General features: G+C 39.5%; 1 protein-coding gene across 6 annotated transcripts in view; it reads left to right on the top strand.

Annotated features, from left to right (window-relative positions):
* Unc5d (unc-5 netrin receptor D) overlaps positions 1 to 13756 on the top strand; it is a 571205-nt gene that overhangs the window by 546649 nt on the left and 10800 nt on the right. For all 6 annotated transcript variants that reach the window (XM_042701474.1, XM_042701473.1, XM_042701476.1 and 3 more), the window contains 2 exons: positions 3300 to 3464; positions 11287 to 11465. In XM_042701474.1, coding sequence (XP_042557408.1) covers positions 3300 to 3464; positions 11287 to 11465 — 344 coding nt within the window. The remainder of the gene's footprint in view (positions 1 to 3299; positions 3465 to 11286; positions 11466 to 13756) is intronic.

Here is a 13756-nt window from a genome sequence, read left to right as displayed (position 1 = left end):
GACTTAAATTTCATTTTTAGAAAACAAACGCCTCCTTGGTTAGCCCAAAATAGCTGCTATATTATGGGTATTTTCTATGAAAATAAATGGTTCAAAGTAGCAGTATAAAAATCAATTGATTTGAAGAAAATTGTTCCTTTAAGAACTAACAAGAGCTGGGTTCCAGTGTTTCACACGTGTAGCTATTCAGGAGGTTGAGGATCCCAGTTCCAAGCCAGCAGGAAAGTCCAATTAACCACCAGAAAACCAGATGTGTCGCTGTGGCTCAAGTGGTAGAGTGCTAGCCTTGAGAACTCCTCAAAGAGCTCCAGGACAGTGCCCAGGCCCAGAGTTCAAGCTCCACAACTGACAGAAAAAAAAAAAGGACTAAAAAGAAAGAACAACAGTTTATGGGGGCCCTGGAGTGTCAGGTAGGTGACAGGAACCAAAAAGCCACTGACCTTGTGATGACAGCTAAGGTCCTGCTAGGTAATTTGATGACATCATTGTCTCCCACAGGTGATGAGAGTTTTAAAAAGGCAACCATAATGCTCTATCCCCTGGAAACTACCAATCAATGCTTTCCATTTTCTTCTCCTATTGCAACCCACCCCACCCATAAGCTCTGTCTAATAGAGTAGCTTATTTTAACTAGCTGTAATGAGGTATAATGGAGATAAAAAAGCTGGAGTAAATGACAAAAGACATCAGACAGATGGCTATATCTTGTTTTCAAAAAGTAAAGTTACAGATAAAATCCAAATAGAAGTATTCATATTGCTTGAGAGTCAAGTGCAAAAGATTGATAATTATCAGATATTAGTTATTAGGCCCTTGTAGAGATGGCAGGTGATCCATGTGTGGGCAATTGGGACTTTGAAGCATTCAATAGCAGAGAGAAGAGGAGACTGAGATATAAACTAAAAAGTTACTCATGGATTGTAAAATGGGAGAAAAGCGGGAACCAACAAGAAAGAGAAATAGCAGAACTTTTAGTGGAGTATGCACAAGTGAAAATCATTTTTGAGAGGTTTAAGTAAAAATTATTTCTCTAGGGGTTACTAGGAAGCAGTGTAGATCAGTAGCATTCTCTGCTGGTGTGAACAGACGGGCAAAGAGAGGTAAAACTGCCTACACTGAAAGAAAGTGGAAGTGTGTATTTGTGTGTATGTGTGTGAAGTGAGAATAAACAAAACATTAAATGGACTTACACTATCTTGTGTCCATATAGACAAATTGTGCTCCAGCATAAAGCTTCTTCTGTAACCCTTAGCCCAATGTCCCATTAGCATTGTTTCTGGTTGATCACTTCCCTTGTGGGTCTACCAGTGACAGCTTTGAAGAGAACCCCTTAAAATCCACTCGTGTTTGGTCAGAAAATCGTTTTGGTCAAAAAATACAGAAAACATTCAAGATATTTCAGCAAAGAAGATAATGTAGTCGGGAAACTAAAATGTTTATAAAACCTTTGACAAGTTCTGAGAATCAGGCTAGAGGAAGCCACTAGGGACGGTAGAATGGCAATAAGTTGAGGAATTTCAGGAAACCACAGAGCATGGAAACAGAGGATTCCCTGGGGGATATTGAGATACCCTGAAGTCCTCCCTGTGCTACTAGCTGTAGACTTAGGCCTGACATCTGATGTTGGGGGTGGCGGAGGATCCCTGATCGCGTCTGCAGGTTCTCCTTTCTAAGTCTAGCCTGAGTGACTCGTCTGAGCAGAATGGAAATTTGAACTCCTTGCTAAATATGGGAATCCAAATGTAGTTCTTACACATCTAACCCTCGTCTCATAGGAAAGAACTGGAAATAGTAAGGATACTGATGCAGGCTAATAGCCTACCTTCTCCACAGGAGAGTATCAATGAAATGCTGTAAGGTATCACACGTGTACTGTGTACTCATCCTTGTCTGCTCCCCCAGGCAACACTTCTCACTTTTCTTTAGGCTCAGGATTAACAAGTGGCAACAAAATCCCCACAGGGGATTTTGTCCATTATTCAGGTGTGTGGTAAGGCTGAATGCTTGAATTTGTTCTCTCATGCTCCCTAAAGCCAACTCCCTAATTGTACTTCCATCTAAAATCCATCCTTCCCTCTTGTTCTTCCAGGAAGTACTCCAAATCGGAATCCACAAGACTTCTTGTAGAGAAAAATTAGAAGACAAATTATATAAACAAGTGGGAATATTAGAGCTCCAAAATAAGTAGGTCACTCATAGTTAGTTAAAGTGAATAATTTTAATCATGCCTGTTGGTCTTTAACACCTGCCAGCTTCAGCACCAGTGACACTTTAGAGTTCTAACCTTCCAGACTTTATACATCTTTTGCCACCTTCAGCTATAGTATGGAAGAAAATTATATTTTTAGCAACAGATAAAGGAGCAAATTAATGAGATGAGAAACAGGAAAAAAATGTGAGAATGAGGATCACTAGGGGCTGGGTACACATCGGTCATTGCCAAGGACTTGTGCTGCATCTGAGTAGGAAGGAGAGATGTTTTTAGTGCATGACAACGTATCAAGGACATATTGGAAAGTTCCATGCCTGAACACAGTCCCATTTGCTGTGCAAATTTGTGCACCAGCACAAATTAAGAAGGAATCATTTCCCTGCTCACTTAGTAAAACCTAGAAGTCTCTTGAGAACGACAACCAAGCTGTATTATTATTTCTTGTTTATTTCATATAGTGACCTGTCTGTGGACCTTAGTGCAAAGGATGAATTGAACAAGTATGGAATAGGAACACTATATCACCCTGTTGTTGTCCACTGTAAATGTTTGTCTCTGGGAGGTATAGCTCTGTTATTTTGTAGTAGCTCTTAATTCTTATACCTGGATGCGTTGGCCTTATGTATCCCCACACTGTACCACAAGGAGTCAATGGTATGGGTAATATGTTCAAGTCAGTCAGTGTCTCAGCACAATTTTCATTTAAATGAGAAGATATATTCCTAGCCCATTCTTAAGGAGATGGAGGGAGTATGGGAGTCTTCCGAGAGGAAATAATTCTTAGTGAAAAAGTGATTAGTTTTTGATAGTATTCTCTCCTATTGTGTGTGTCACCAAGTGAAATCTGACCTCTTGCCGTGTGATGTTGGAATTCAGATGTTGGAATTGACATGAATTACTTCTGTATTGCTCAGCATCTGCAGGAACATTATTTCTACAACAATTCCACCAAAGTCACTTAGGCAATTATCTCTGCTGCGAACCTCGTCATCTTGATCGTGATCATTGTGATTAAGTCCTGGCCTCTGCCCATGGCATTCAGGCTCCACACATCACATCCCTTTCCCCCTTTCCTTCTCCCCTGCAGGAAGTCCCTTTCTCCCGTGTGTGGAGCAGCAACCGGCAACCCTTGCACTGTGCCTTCTCCCTGGAGCGCTACACGCCCACCACCACCCAGCTGTCCTGCAAAATCTGCATCCGCCAGCTCAAAGGCCATGAACAGATCCTCCAAGTGCAGACATCCATCCTAGAGGTGAGTTCTTGAGATACACGTCTTTTGAGTCCCTTCCAGAGGGACAGTAAGAAGAAAAACTCAGCCTTGCAGTCAGGTGTGGAAAAAAGCTTCAAAATAAATGCACAAGCTCGTTTTCATTCTTATTACTGAGAAGAGGAAAGAATCGTCTCAGGTTTAGGATTCAAATGAGCTTCCCACTGGGCAGGGAAATTCAATCCACCAGAGAGTCTAGGCCCTGTGGAGGACCACAGTAAACTGGGGACACTTGCTGAGATGCATTACAGGTGCAATCAAGAGGGTCTTGAGACACATGCCATAAGGTGTCTACAGAGCTGTTTTCTGAGTGCTTCTGACCAGTGATTTAGAAGTCAGTTACTATATATGTGGGGTGTGTGTGTGTGTGTGTGTGTGTGTGTGTGTGTGTGTGTTATCATTGGAGTATAGGAAATTCATCTTCTTCTCACTATCTCACGTTTTCCAGGTTCTGACTTCTGTATAGTCATATTTCTCTTAAACCTAGATGCTTTAGTATAATAAATCAGTGACCCAGAAACTTTTTTTTTGGGGGGGGGGTCCAGTCGTGGGGCCTGAACTCTGGGCCTGGGCGCTGTCCCTCAGCTCTTCAGCTCAAGGCTAGCGCTCTACCACTTGAGCCACAGCGCCACTTCCGGCTATTTTTTTTTTTTGCTTATGTGGTGCTGAGGAATCGAACCCAGGGCTTCATGCATGCAAGGCAAGCGCTCTACCACTGAGCCACCTTCCCAGCCCTGACCCAGAAACTTTTGTTTTTTTTTGTTTTTTTTTTTAATGGACAAATAAAATTTTATTGTTCCTTTTTTCTTTGTTTATACATGTGCTTGACATTTCTTGTAATAAAAGGCTTTTTTCTTGTTTTCTTTTTCACTTCTGTCTACCTTCCTTTCTTCCTTCCTTTCTTTCCTTCCTTCCTTCCTTTCCGTCTTTCCTTCCTTCCTTCCTTTCTTTCTTTTTTTTTTTTTTAATTTTATTTTATTTGAGAACATACTGTACAGAGGGTTACAATTACATGGGCAGGATAATGCACACATTTCTTACCAAGCATTGCAGCCTCCTCCTTTGTTTACCCTTCACCTCCCTTCCCACCCTCCCCTCTCCCCCCTACCCAATCAACCCCCCCCCCTCCCCCCCCCCACTCCAACATTGTAAAGCTGGTTTTGACATGACATTTTGTACTTCTCATTGTTGCAACAGGTCCACCTGAATCCTTAAACGACTTGTTTGCCCCTGTCTCCTCCACATGTTATACTGACATCAAATATAGTGAAAGCAGGGGTTACACTGTGGGGGAGGGACATACAAAGCAACAAAGAAATAATCTTATAAATTCATTAGAAACACATGCATGAAAGAAACAAAAACATTAAAATACATATTTAAGGGTTCGTTTTCCTAACATCACATTATCTGACTTTTTCCGCTTGACTCATACCTATACTAGATATTGCAAATAAGGGAAACCATGGGACCTATGTTTCTTTGGGCCTGGCTTACTTCACTTAATATAATTTTTTCCAAGCCTTTCCATTTCCTAACAAATGGGGCAATGTCATTCTTTCTGATGGAGGCATAGAATTCCATTGTGTATATATACCACATTTTCTTGATCCATTCATCTACTGAGGGGCATCTGGGTTGGTTCCATATCTTAGCTATGGTAAATAATGCTGCAATAGACATAGTTGTGCTGGTAGCTTTAGTGTGGTCTTTTTTGTAAACATTAGGGTAAATGCCCAAAAGTGGGATTGCTGACCCAGAAACTTTTGAATCTGTATTCACAGATTTATCTGGACATCTTTGGAAAATATCTGGGAGAAATATTGTATGTGTCCTGAACATCTATATACTTTTTTCCTATCATTATTCCCTAAGCAATACCATATAACAGCCACTTTCATAGCATTTATAATGTATTAAATATTACAAATAATCAGCTGAGCACTTGTAGCTCATGCTTGTAATCCTAGCTACTCCAGACTGAGCTCTGAGCATCACAATTTGAAACCAGCTTGGGCAGACAAATCTGAAAGACTCTTACATCCAACTTACCAGCAAAAAGTCAGAAGTAGAACTTTGGCTCAAGTGGTAGAAGACCAGCTTTGGGCAAAATAATAGCTGGGAGCCAGTGGCTCAGGCCTGTCATCCTAGATTTTAAGGAGGCTAAGGATGGCATTTCAAAGCCAGCCGAGGCAAGAAAGACCATTAGACTCTTGTCTCCAGTTAAGTATCAAAAATGCTGGTAGTGGAACTGTACCTCAAGTAGTAGAGTGCTATCTTTGAGCAACAAAGCTCAGGGACAGTGCCAAGCCCCATGAGCAGCACACAAAAATTTGATAATGATGGTAGACTATAATACCTTTGTTCTTGATTAAATAAATTCTTGAAGTTCATCTAGGGAAAATTATGTAGGAAACACTATCCTACTTCTTGGTCTTTCTAATGTTTTACACATTTACAGTCATTTTGAAAGGTCATGAAAAGATGACATCACAGTACCTTTTGAAAATGATAAGCAATTATCAGAACAATATTCAGATATTCTTATTGGCTGTAGTCATTGGTTTGTAGACTATTGCTTTTGGGAGCTTTCTTAGCCCTTTGGTACTGCCAAAGACCACTTTATTAATTGCCTCAAGTATAGCTGAGGGAATTTGACCCAGTGCCATGCATCTCCCAGAACATCTTAGACAAGTCTGATTTGTTAACATTTCTATGTCACAAGAAAACACATAACTTTTGAAAGCCACTATATTTTGGATACTGTTTCATTTGCCTTCACATTTATCATATAACTGTCACTACCTTGTAGATTAAGTATTACTGTCCCAATGATACAGGATATAAAAATCTCAATGATGCCAACATTCTTGGTCAAGGTCATTAGCTAATAAGATAAAAGCCAGATTACAAACTGAGAGAGCTGACTTTAAGATCAAAGTCTGAATTTACATTCTACATCACTTCAAGATTCCAAACTAATCATCAGTCTACATCATACAGTGAGTTAGGAATCATAGATCAATTTTGAAGGTCCAAATAAGGCAGTCTGGATTACTAGCCTTCACTGTGGGCTCTCACTGTGGAGATGTTTTCACTTTGGGAACCCAGGCAGTATGCCAAACATCTCAGCACCAGAAACATTGTCTTTGAGAATCTAAAAGAGTAATATGAGACTGAAAACTTCTTTCTTCCAAAGAAGGAAAGATGGGCTGTAGCCATTTGTGTGATGGACTACAACAATTTTCATTCTGTAGGTCTTCAAGAATGGGATAGATATCCTACATGTGACCCGCCCACCCTATGTTTAATTAGGTGTCCTGCTTGAATGATTATTTGGGAAGAAGGAATGTGAAATTCCACGCATAAATTTATATTAGTTGGGAGGCATGGATCAGTTTCAAAGCAGTATCATATTCTTGGTCCTGAGTACAAAAAAAAACCATCTGAATTTAGGTTGTTTTAGTAGGCTAGTAATTAGAGTTTTGTTGACTAAAATTAGTCACAAAAATGCTTTTGTAAAAATAAAACTTTGATGCTTTCAATAGAAACTTTCATTTGTTTTAATACCAACTCTGTGGTCTGCAGTTAGGGTAAAAAAAAAAAAAACATTTCTTATCTTGTTTGAATGGACTGTCTTACCACCATGATTTCCTGTATTTAATAGTAAAACCATAAGAGAGGTAAGTGTGTGTACATATGTATAAATGTTCTCATCAAAACAATGATCACCCTCACTAAAAGCATTGATTCTTTCATGTTCAGCATCACCTCTATCATCATTCAAAAACATAAAACTTATTTTTGTTACTACAAAGACATTATCTTTTGGCTTTGTAAGGTAGCCAGTCTTGTGTTCATCTTTTTTTTTTTTTTTTGACAATTGACCAAAAAAAAAAAAAAATTGTGGGGCTTGAACTCTGGGCTTGGGTACTGTCCCTAAGCTCTTCAGCTGAAGACTAGTGCTCTACCACTTAAGCCACAGCACCACTTCTGGTTTTCTGGTGGTTAATAGGAGATAAGAGTCTCACAGACTTTCCTGCCCCGGCTGGCTTTGAACCATGATCCTGAGTAGCTAGGATTACAGGTGTGAGCCACCAGTGTCTGGCTGTTGTGTTAATCTTTACAAACAGTTTCCATTCAGTTTAACCCTGTTGCATCATCTGATGAGGGACAATTAATGCTCCATGAAGAAACAGTATTTACTTTTCTAAAAAGTATAGACTGAAAGAAAACATTTTTGCTCATACTGAGGAAGGGGAAGTACCTCAAGTAACTTATTTCATCTTTCCTCATGAAAAAAATAGTAAAGTTTTTTTTTTCTAGGTTGAAATGATTTAAATGGGAATCTTGCATGTCACAATTTTCCCTTCAAGCAATTCTTTTATCTTTGCTCCAAAAGAATATGAATGTTGGGGGATAATTTGTCTGTTATAAAAATAGAATACCTGGAATCTCCCATTGATTTACAACTCCCTAAGCTAACCAGGTAGCAGTTACTTATCTCAGATGTGCAGAACATAAAAATCTACTGTTCCTATGCATATTTAAATTAAACAATCAGAAAGTGTGATGTATCTACAGAATCCTTATTACTTGGCCCAGATGTCTTTTAGAATGCATTGTAAATGTTATATAAAGTATCCTCCTTATATGTGGTAAATGTTTAATTTTGGAAACTTGAAGAGGAATGAGGTCTATTTCTTAAAAATGTAGTGAGTAAAAACACATACTAATTTTCAAACTCACTCTCATATTCACCTTCAAAGAAAGACTCTTTCTCCCACTTTGTTTTATGCATCATGGTGGTCTTTCTTCTAACAATAGTAAAGACAAAGCCTCGTAGATTGTTCACAGGTGCAGGGAAAGCTTCCACAAGCCAAGTCTGAGTCTTCCAGGGGAACCTTTGTGTTTTAATTTCAAGCCATCTTTTCCCACGGTAACGCCCATTTTATAGTCACAGCTACCATGTTCTTTTGCATAAATTCACTCTCTCTCTTTCTCTCCTCTGTCAGAAAATATCTAAGGAAGCTATTCCTACTTGATTTGCATTTTTAGAGGGTAAGAGAAATTTTACAGACCATGATAAAAAAAAGATGTATCTTGTAACCTATTTTATGCAGTAAGAAGATAAGTTGGTTTATTTTATAACCACCCAATATATCAGAACAGAACTGTCCACTCTGCCTTGAATAAGTACCTGTCCACCCCAAATCAATTCAATCAATGCATATGGTCCTTCAAGGCCAGCTCAAATGCTTCCTCCATGAAGCCTTTCCTTCAATAAATTCCTGAAGTCCATATTCTTCTTAACCACCTAACTCTGTGTATTCTATACTTGTTTTGAATTAATAAAATGACTACGGTAGCCATTACCAGGATCTCAGAATTTCAGTTTCACTTACGTCCTGAACTGGGTGACTTTTCCAACTTTCCAAATCTTTGTTGAGTCTATACAAGTTTCACAAGACTGAATGGGAAACTGAGTCAACCAGAGTAAAAAAATGAGAGGATGTGCAATCTTACTCCAAAGCTATCTTTCTGGTTCGCACAGGCATTATTCTGCGATTAAATTGTATTACTTGCAAACAGTGGAAGAATTTTTATGAGTATTGTTCTGTAACGTACAGGGACCAGATCTGAAACCAGTAATAGATGACAACCTGATAAGAGGCAATACAAGTTTAGTTGAGATAGATAAAAACCCATTCATTGTCTCAGTGTTCAATAGTCCAGAACATTAACTGTAGTTAAACTGAGTTCCCTCAGGCTGACGTCAAAGTGTTGCTTATGGATATGTTCTCATCTGGAGCTGATAATTCAAGCTTGTTCATGTTGCTTACGCAATTCAGTTTTTAGAGCTGTAGGTTATAAGTCCTTATCTTTTTTTTTTATTGTGAAAATGCTATTCAGAGTGGTTACAATTACATGAGCAAGATAATGAGTACATTTCTTATCAAACACTGTAGCCTCCTCCTTTGTTTCCCCTTCCCACCCCTTCCCATCTCTCCCTTCCCAATCCTACCCCCTCCCCCCCACCCTCCGCCCCCCCACCAAAGTTGTAAAGTTCATTTTCAACATAACGACTTGTACATCTCATTGTTGCAATGGGTCCACCTGTATCCCTATTTAAATGATTCTTTTTTTCCCTTCCCCTCCACAAACTATACCGACATCAAATACAGTGAAAGCAGGGGTTATACCATGGGGGAGGGACATACAAAGCAACAAAGAAATCGTCTTATAAATGTGTTAGAAACAATCGCATGAAAGAAAATAACATTTGAATACATATCTTGGGGTTCATTTCCCTAACATCAACTTATCTGACCTTTTCTGCTTGACTCGGTCATATACTAGATATTGCAAATAAGGGAAACCATGGGACCTATGTTTCTTGGGTCCTGGCTTACTTCACTTAATATAATTTTTCCAAGTATTTCCATTTCCTAACAAGTGGGGCAATATCATTCTTCCTGGAAATCCTTATCTTAATTGCTATAGGCTAGGGGTCTTTCTCACCTCTTCACCATGTACCCTCTCTGAGAGAATTCTCAACACCGCTATTTGTTTTCTTCTAGGCTGACAGAAGAGACAGCTCTAGGGCTGGGATGTAGCTCCCTTGTAGAGTGCTTGCTTCATAAGCTAGGACACTGCTTTCCATTCCAAGTACTGCCTGAGAGCCATAGCAATGCCTCCGGACAACGGTTTTCTCCTTCAACTCTTCAGAGCCACCTGATTAGTACAGAGTCACCCAGGAAAATCCCTCTTAATTAATTTAAAGCCAACAGATTAAGCAATTTTAATTACTTCAGCAGAATCTTTTCTTCTTTTATTACACATAATAATCATGGGTGCAATGCAAGCAAATATTTTTCAGTCCTTAAAATTCTGTGAATCCATAGAAACAACTATTGCAGTCTGACAGATTTCTGTGTCATTTCATTTTTGACATGGCCAGCTAATTGCAATTATGTACTGAAATAAAAGATCCTTACTAGACAGTTTCAAATTAGAAACAATATGAGCAGGAGCAAGAAAGACCCTTCCAGCCTGCCAGGTCACAAAACTGGTCAAGATGTCTATAACACATGGCTGGCTCTGTTTCACCAAAAGAATCTAACTCCAAAACTAAGATATTTACCATAGAATCATATAAGGTTAAGACTTGAGTGCACAACACACTTTTCTGTGATTCACTTACAAGCAACTTCTATGGGTACCTTTGATGACCAGTTGTATCCCAGCCTGCTTCTCTGGTTAGCACATTCATCTTTGGTCTTAATGCCCATCAGAGGGTAATTCCTCATATAGAACTCAAATCTGTCATTTGGTAGCTTCTTCCTGCTAATTCTACACCTATCCCCGAGAGCCTAAAATAAAAGAAGAAGGAGAAGGAGGAGGAAGGAGAGGAGAAGGATGAGGAGGAGGAGGAAGAGGAGGAGGAGGAAGAAGAGGAGGAGGAGGAAGAAGAGGAGGATCAAGAGGAGGAGAAGGAGGAGGAGGAGGAGAAGGAGGATCATCTAATTCTGTTCTTTCCTGACAGCTCTTCGGATGGGCGAAGAATCAGTGACTTCTCTGAGTGGGAAAGGCTATTATAATTCTCCAGGATACAATACGATTTAAGAGGCTACTAGAGAAGTTCTTTACTTTTCAGAAGGGTCAGGAGCTTGTCAATGTATTTTATAGAGGCCATCACAACAGACAGGCATTTTGTGAATGCATGTTAACCCAGATTTTTCAGAAACAAAAATATCCATGATACTTTTCACTTGATCTGATCAGGCTTTGTTTATTTTGTTTTTAGAGTGAGCGAGAAACCATCACTTTCTTTGCACAAGAGGATAGCGTATTTCCTGCACAGACTGGCCCCAAAGCCTTCAAAATTCCCTACTCTATCCGACAGCGGATTTGTGCTACATTTGATACCCCCAATGCCAAAGGCAAGGACTGGCAGATGTTAGCACAGAAAAACAGCATCAACAGGTAAGTGAGGACAACTTCAGAAAGATATATTTACTAAGAGAACTTTAGAAAAGAAAGTAGTCTGAGAAGCAATGTGGATTCTGGTATCTGTATGAATTTTTCTGGTCCTATACCCCATGTAGCCTGCTAAGGTAACACTGTGTGAGGCCTCTTTATACATCCCTACTCTGGTTCTAGGACATAATGGAAAACCCTGACATTTAGGTGTTTTGCTATGCTAATTGAACCATGCATATAGAGATAGTGCTTGATGCTACAAGTGATCAGAGCGCAGCTTAACCTGGTGTCAGAGATCCAGAGTAGACAACGTTTCACACCTGTTTCATTCAGCTAACCTGAGATACTGTGTAGCCTCTAGAGGTGACCTGCTCAGCCAGCAAAAGTGGACTTCTGGATATAATAAAAGGAGGTGTGAAGATGAACATCAGGTTTGAGGTCAGAGGGCAAAGGTTACCTAGACACCTGGATATGAATGTGTTGCTAAAAGTGAGACTCCTCATTATGGTACTAATGCTGTAGATGACTTGAGTTTAGAACCAAGAGATTTATAATGGGCTTTAGTACTTTGGATGAGAAAAGGCAGGAGGGGTACTGCGACCCAAAGCAGCATGGATGGGCAGATGGGGGATGATCACAGGGAGAAGCCTCTGACCAGTGAAGCCTCTTTCCTTTCACCCTGTACCTCCTACCCCAAAAGGAATAGAATGAGCACAAGTTTTGCCAGAGCTATTTTAGGTCCTTATCCTTTGGTCTTTTCTTTTTAGACAAAGCTTTATTTTCTAACTGTTTGGCTTACTCTATCATTTCCATATTTTTCTCTCTTTATTTTCACAAGCACCCTACCTGGATTTCTGCTATACAAGGGAGGGTAGATATCTACCAAGATTACAGATTACTGTTCCTTGAGAGAGAATGGATTCAAAGTCAAAGAACACAAAGCCCAACTAGAAAGCAGTTGGAGGCATTGCTGACAGCCAAAACTGAATTTACAGTCAGGCCTGTAAAGAGCACCGTCTTGAAAAAGCATATATCTCAAATGAAAGGAATACAAAAATATATATAAGTTTGTGAAAGAATAAACACATTAGATTGAATATTTACCATCAATTTCAAAGAAGACAGATGTGTTGATTGTAACCCACGAACATGGCAACAATGTCAAGTTTACATTCTCAGGCACACAGAATGAGAACATAAGCTAGGTAACATACTTTGGTGAGAGAGAGCAATGGAGAGAGACACAGAAAGAAAGACAGAGAGAGACAGAGATAAAGAATCAGAGACAGGCAGAGATAGAAAGACAGGCAGGGAAGCAGAGACAGAGATAGAGAAAGTGCCTTGGCTGGCACTGAAATGATTAGTATACCAATTCTAGTTTTTCTACCAATTCAGTCACTTACTGTTCTTGTGTTTCTGTTCTAGAAGTGTAACTCTTGAAAGCTTATTAAGTCTGTAATCATTCTCACTCTGAAAGTTTATAAATTTTAAGTTACCACTTACAGAAATGATAATTACCACAAATTGCATTAATACATTGGATAAGCCTGGGCGTGTTTCTGCCTTGCTCCATTTTATTCTCCCTTTACAGTGCACATAGACCTATAATGCATATCTCCAAAGGCATTCACTTCTGACCTTGCACGGTGGGGAAATTGCGTTTCAAGCTGGAAGACTACATTTAACAGCCTCTGGACGCTAATGAGCATCAGTTGTCTATGCTGGATCCAGCTGCCCTGGATTCAGCTGACCCTCCAGTGTGTAGGATCGTAAAGTCCATACCTTTGGTGTGCCTTTGATTGACTTGTTTTTGCCTACCACTTTCTTTCCGAACCAGCTTAAGTTCCATTGGTTTAACGAATTCAAATGCCTATTTTATAGAAAATTTCTGACAATGTCCAGAATATGTTGATTCTCAACCAGTGTTGGCCATTCCTCTTGGCACTGTTGAAGTGAATACCAAAGTATAAAAAAGTGAATGTGTGTAGTCTACTTCCACTTGACACCCTATACAGCTAATATAGTGTTTCAATAAATGACACTGGCTACCCCCCATTCTATCTTTATCTGTGATCTTTAAATACAGCTTAATATAGAGTTGAAATTATGTAAACCGATCTTTTTGTTCTGCCAAGGATTAGGTCATAGTGCAGTAAACAGAGTAAATAGAAGAATCAGCTGCCACTACTCAACACTGTTGAACTCTGTCTCTTTAGTGTTAAGGAAGAGGAAGAAACAGCAAAAACACATAAAGAGGTGGAGCTGTGTTCTAGTGAACTCTAGAAAAGCAAATG

This window comes from Dipodomys spectabilis, unplaced genomic scaffold (assembly GCF_019054845.1).
Source record: "Dipodomys spectabilis isolate Male_0828 unplaced genomic scaffold, ASM1905484v1 ptg000009l, whole genome shotgun sequence".
NCBI lineage: Eukaryota > Metazoa > Chordata > Mammalia > Rodentia > Heteromyidae > Dipodomys > Dipodomys spectabilis.
Note: the sequence above shows the minus strand (reverse complement) of the source record. Positions and strands in the feature narration are given on the sequence as shown.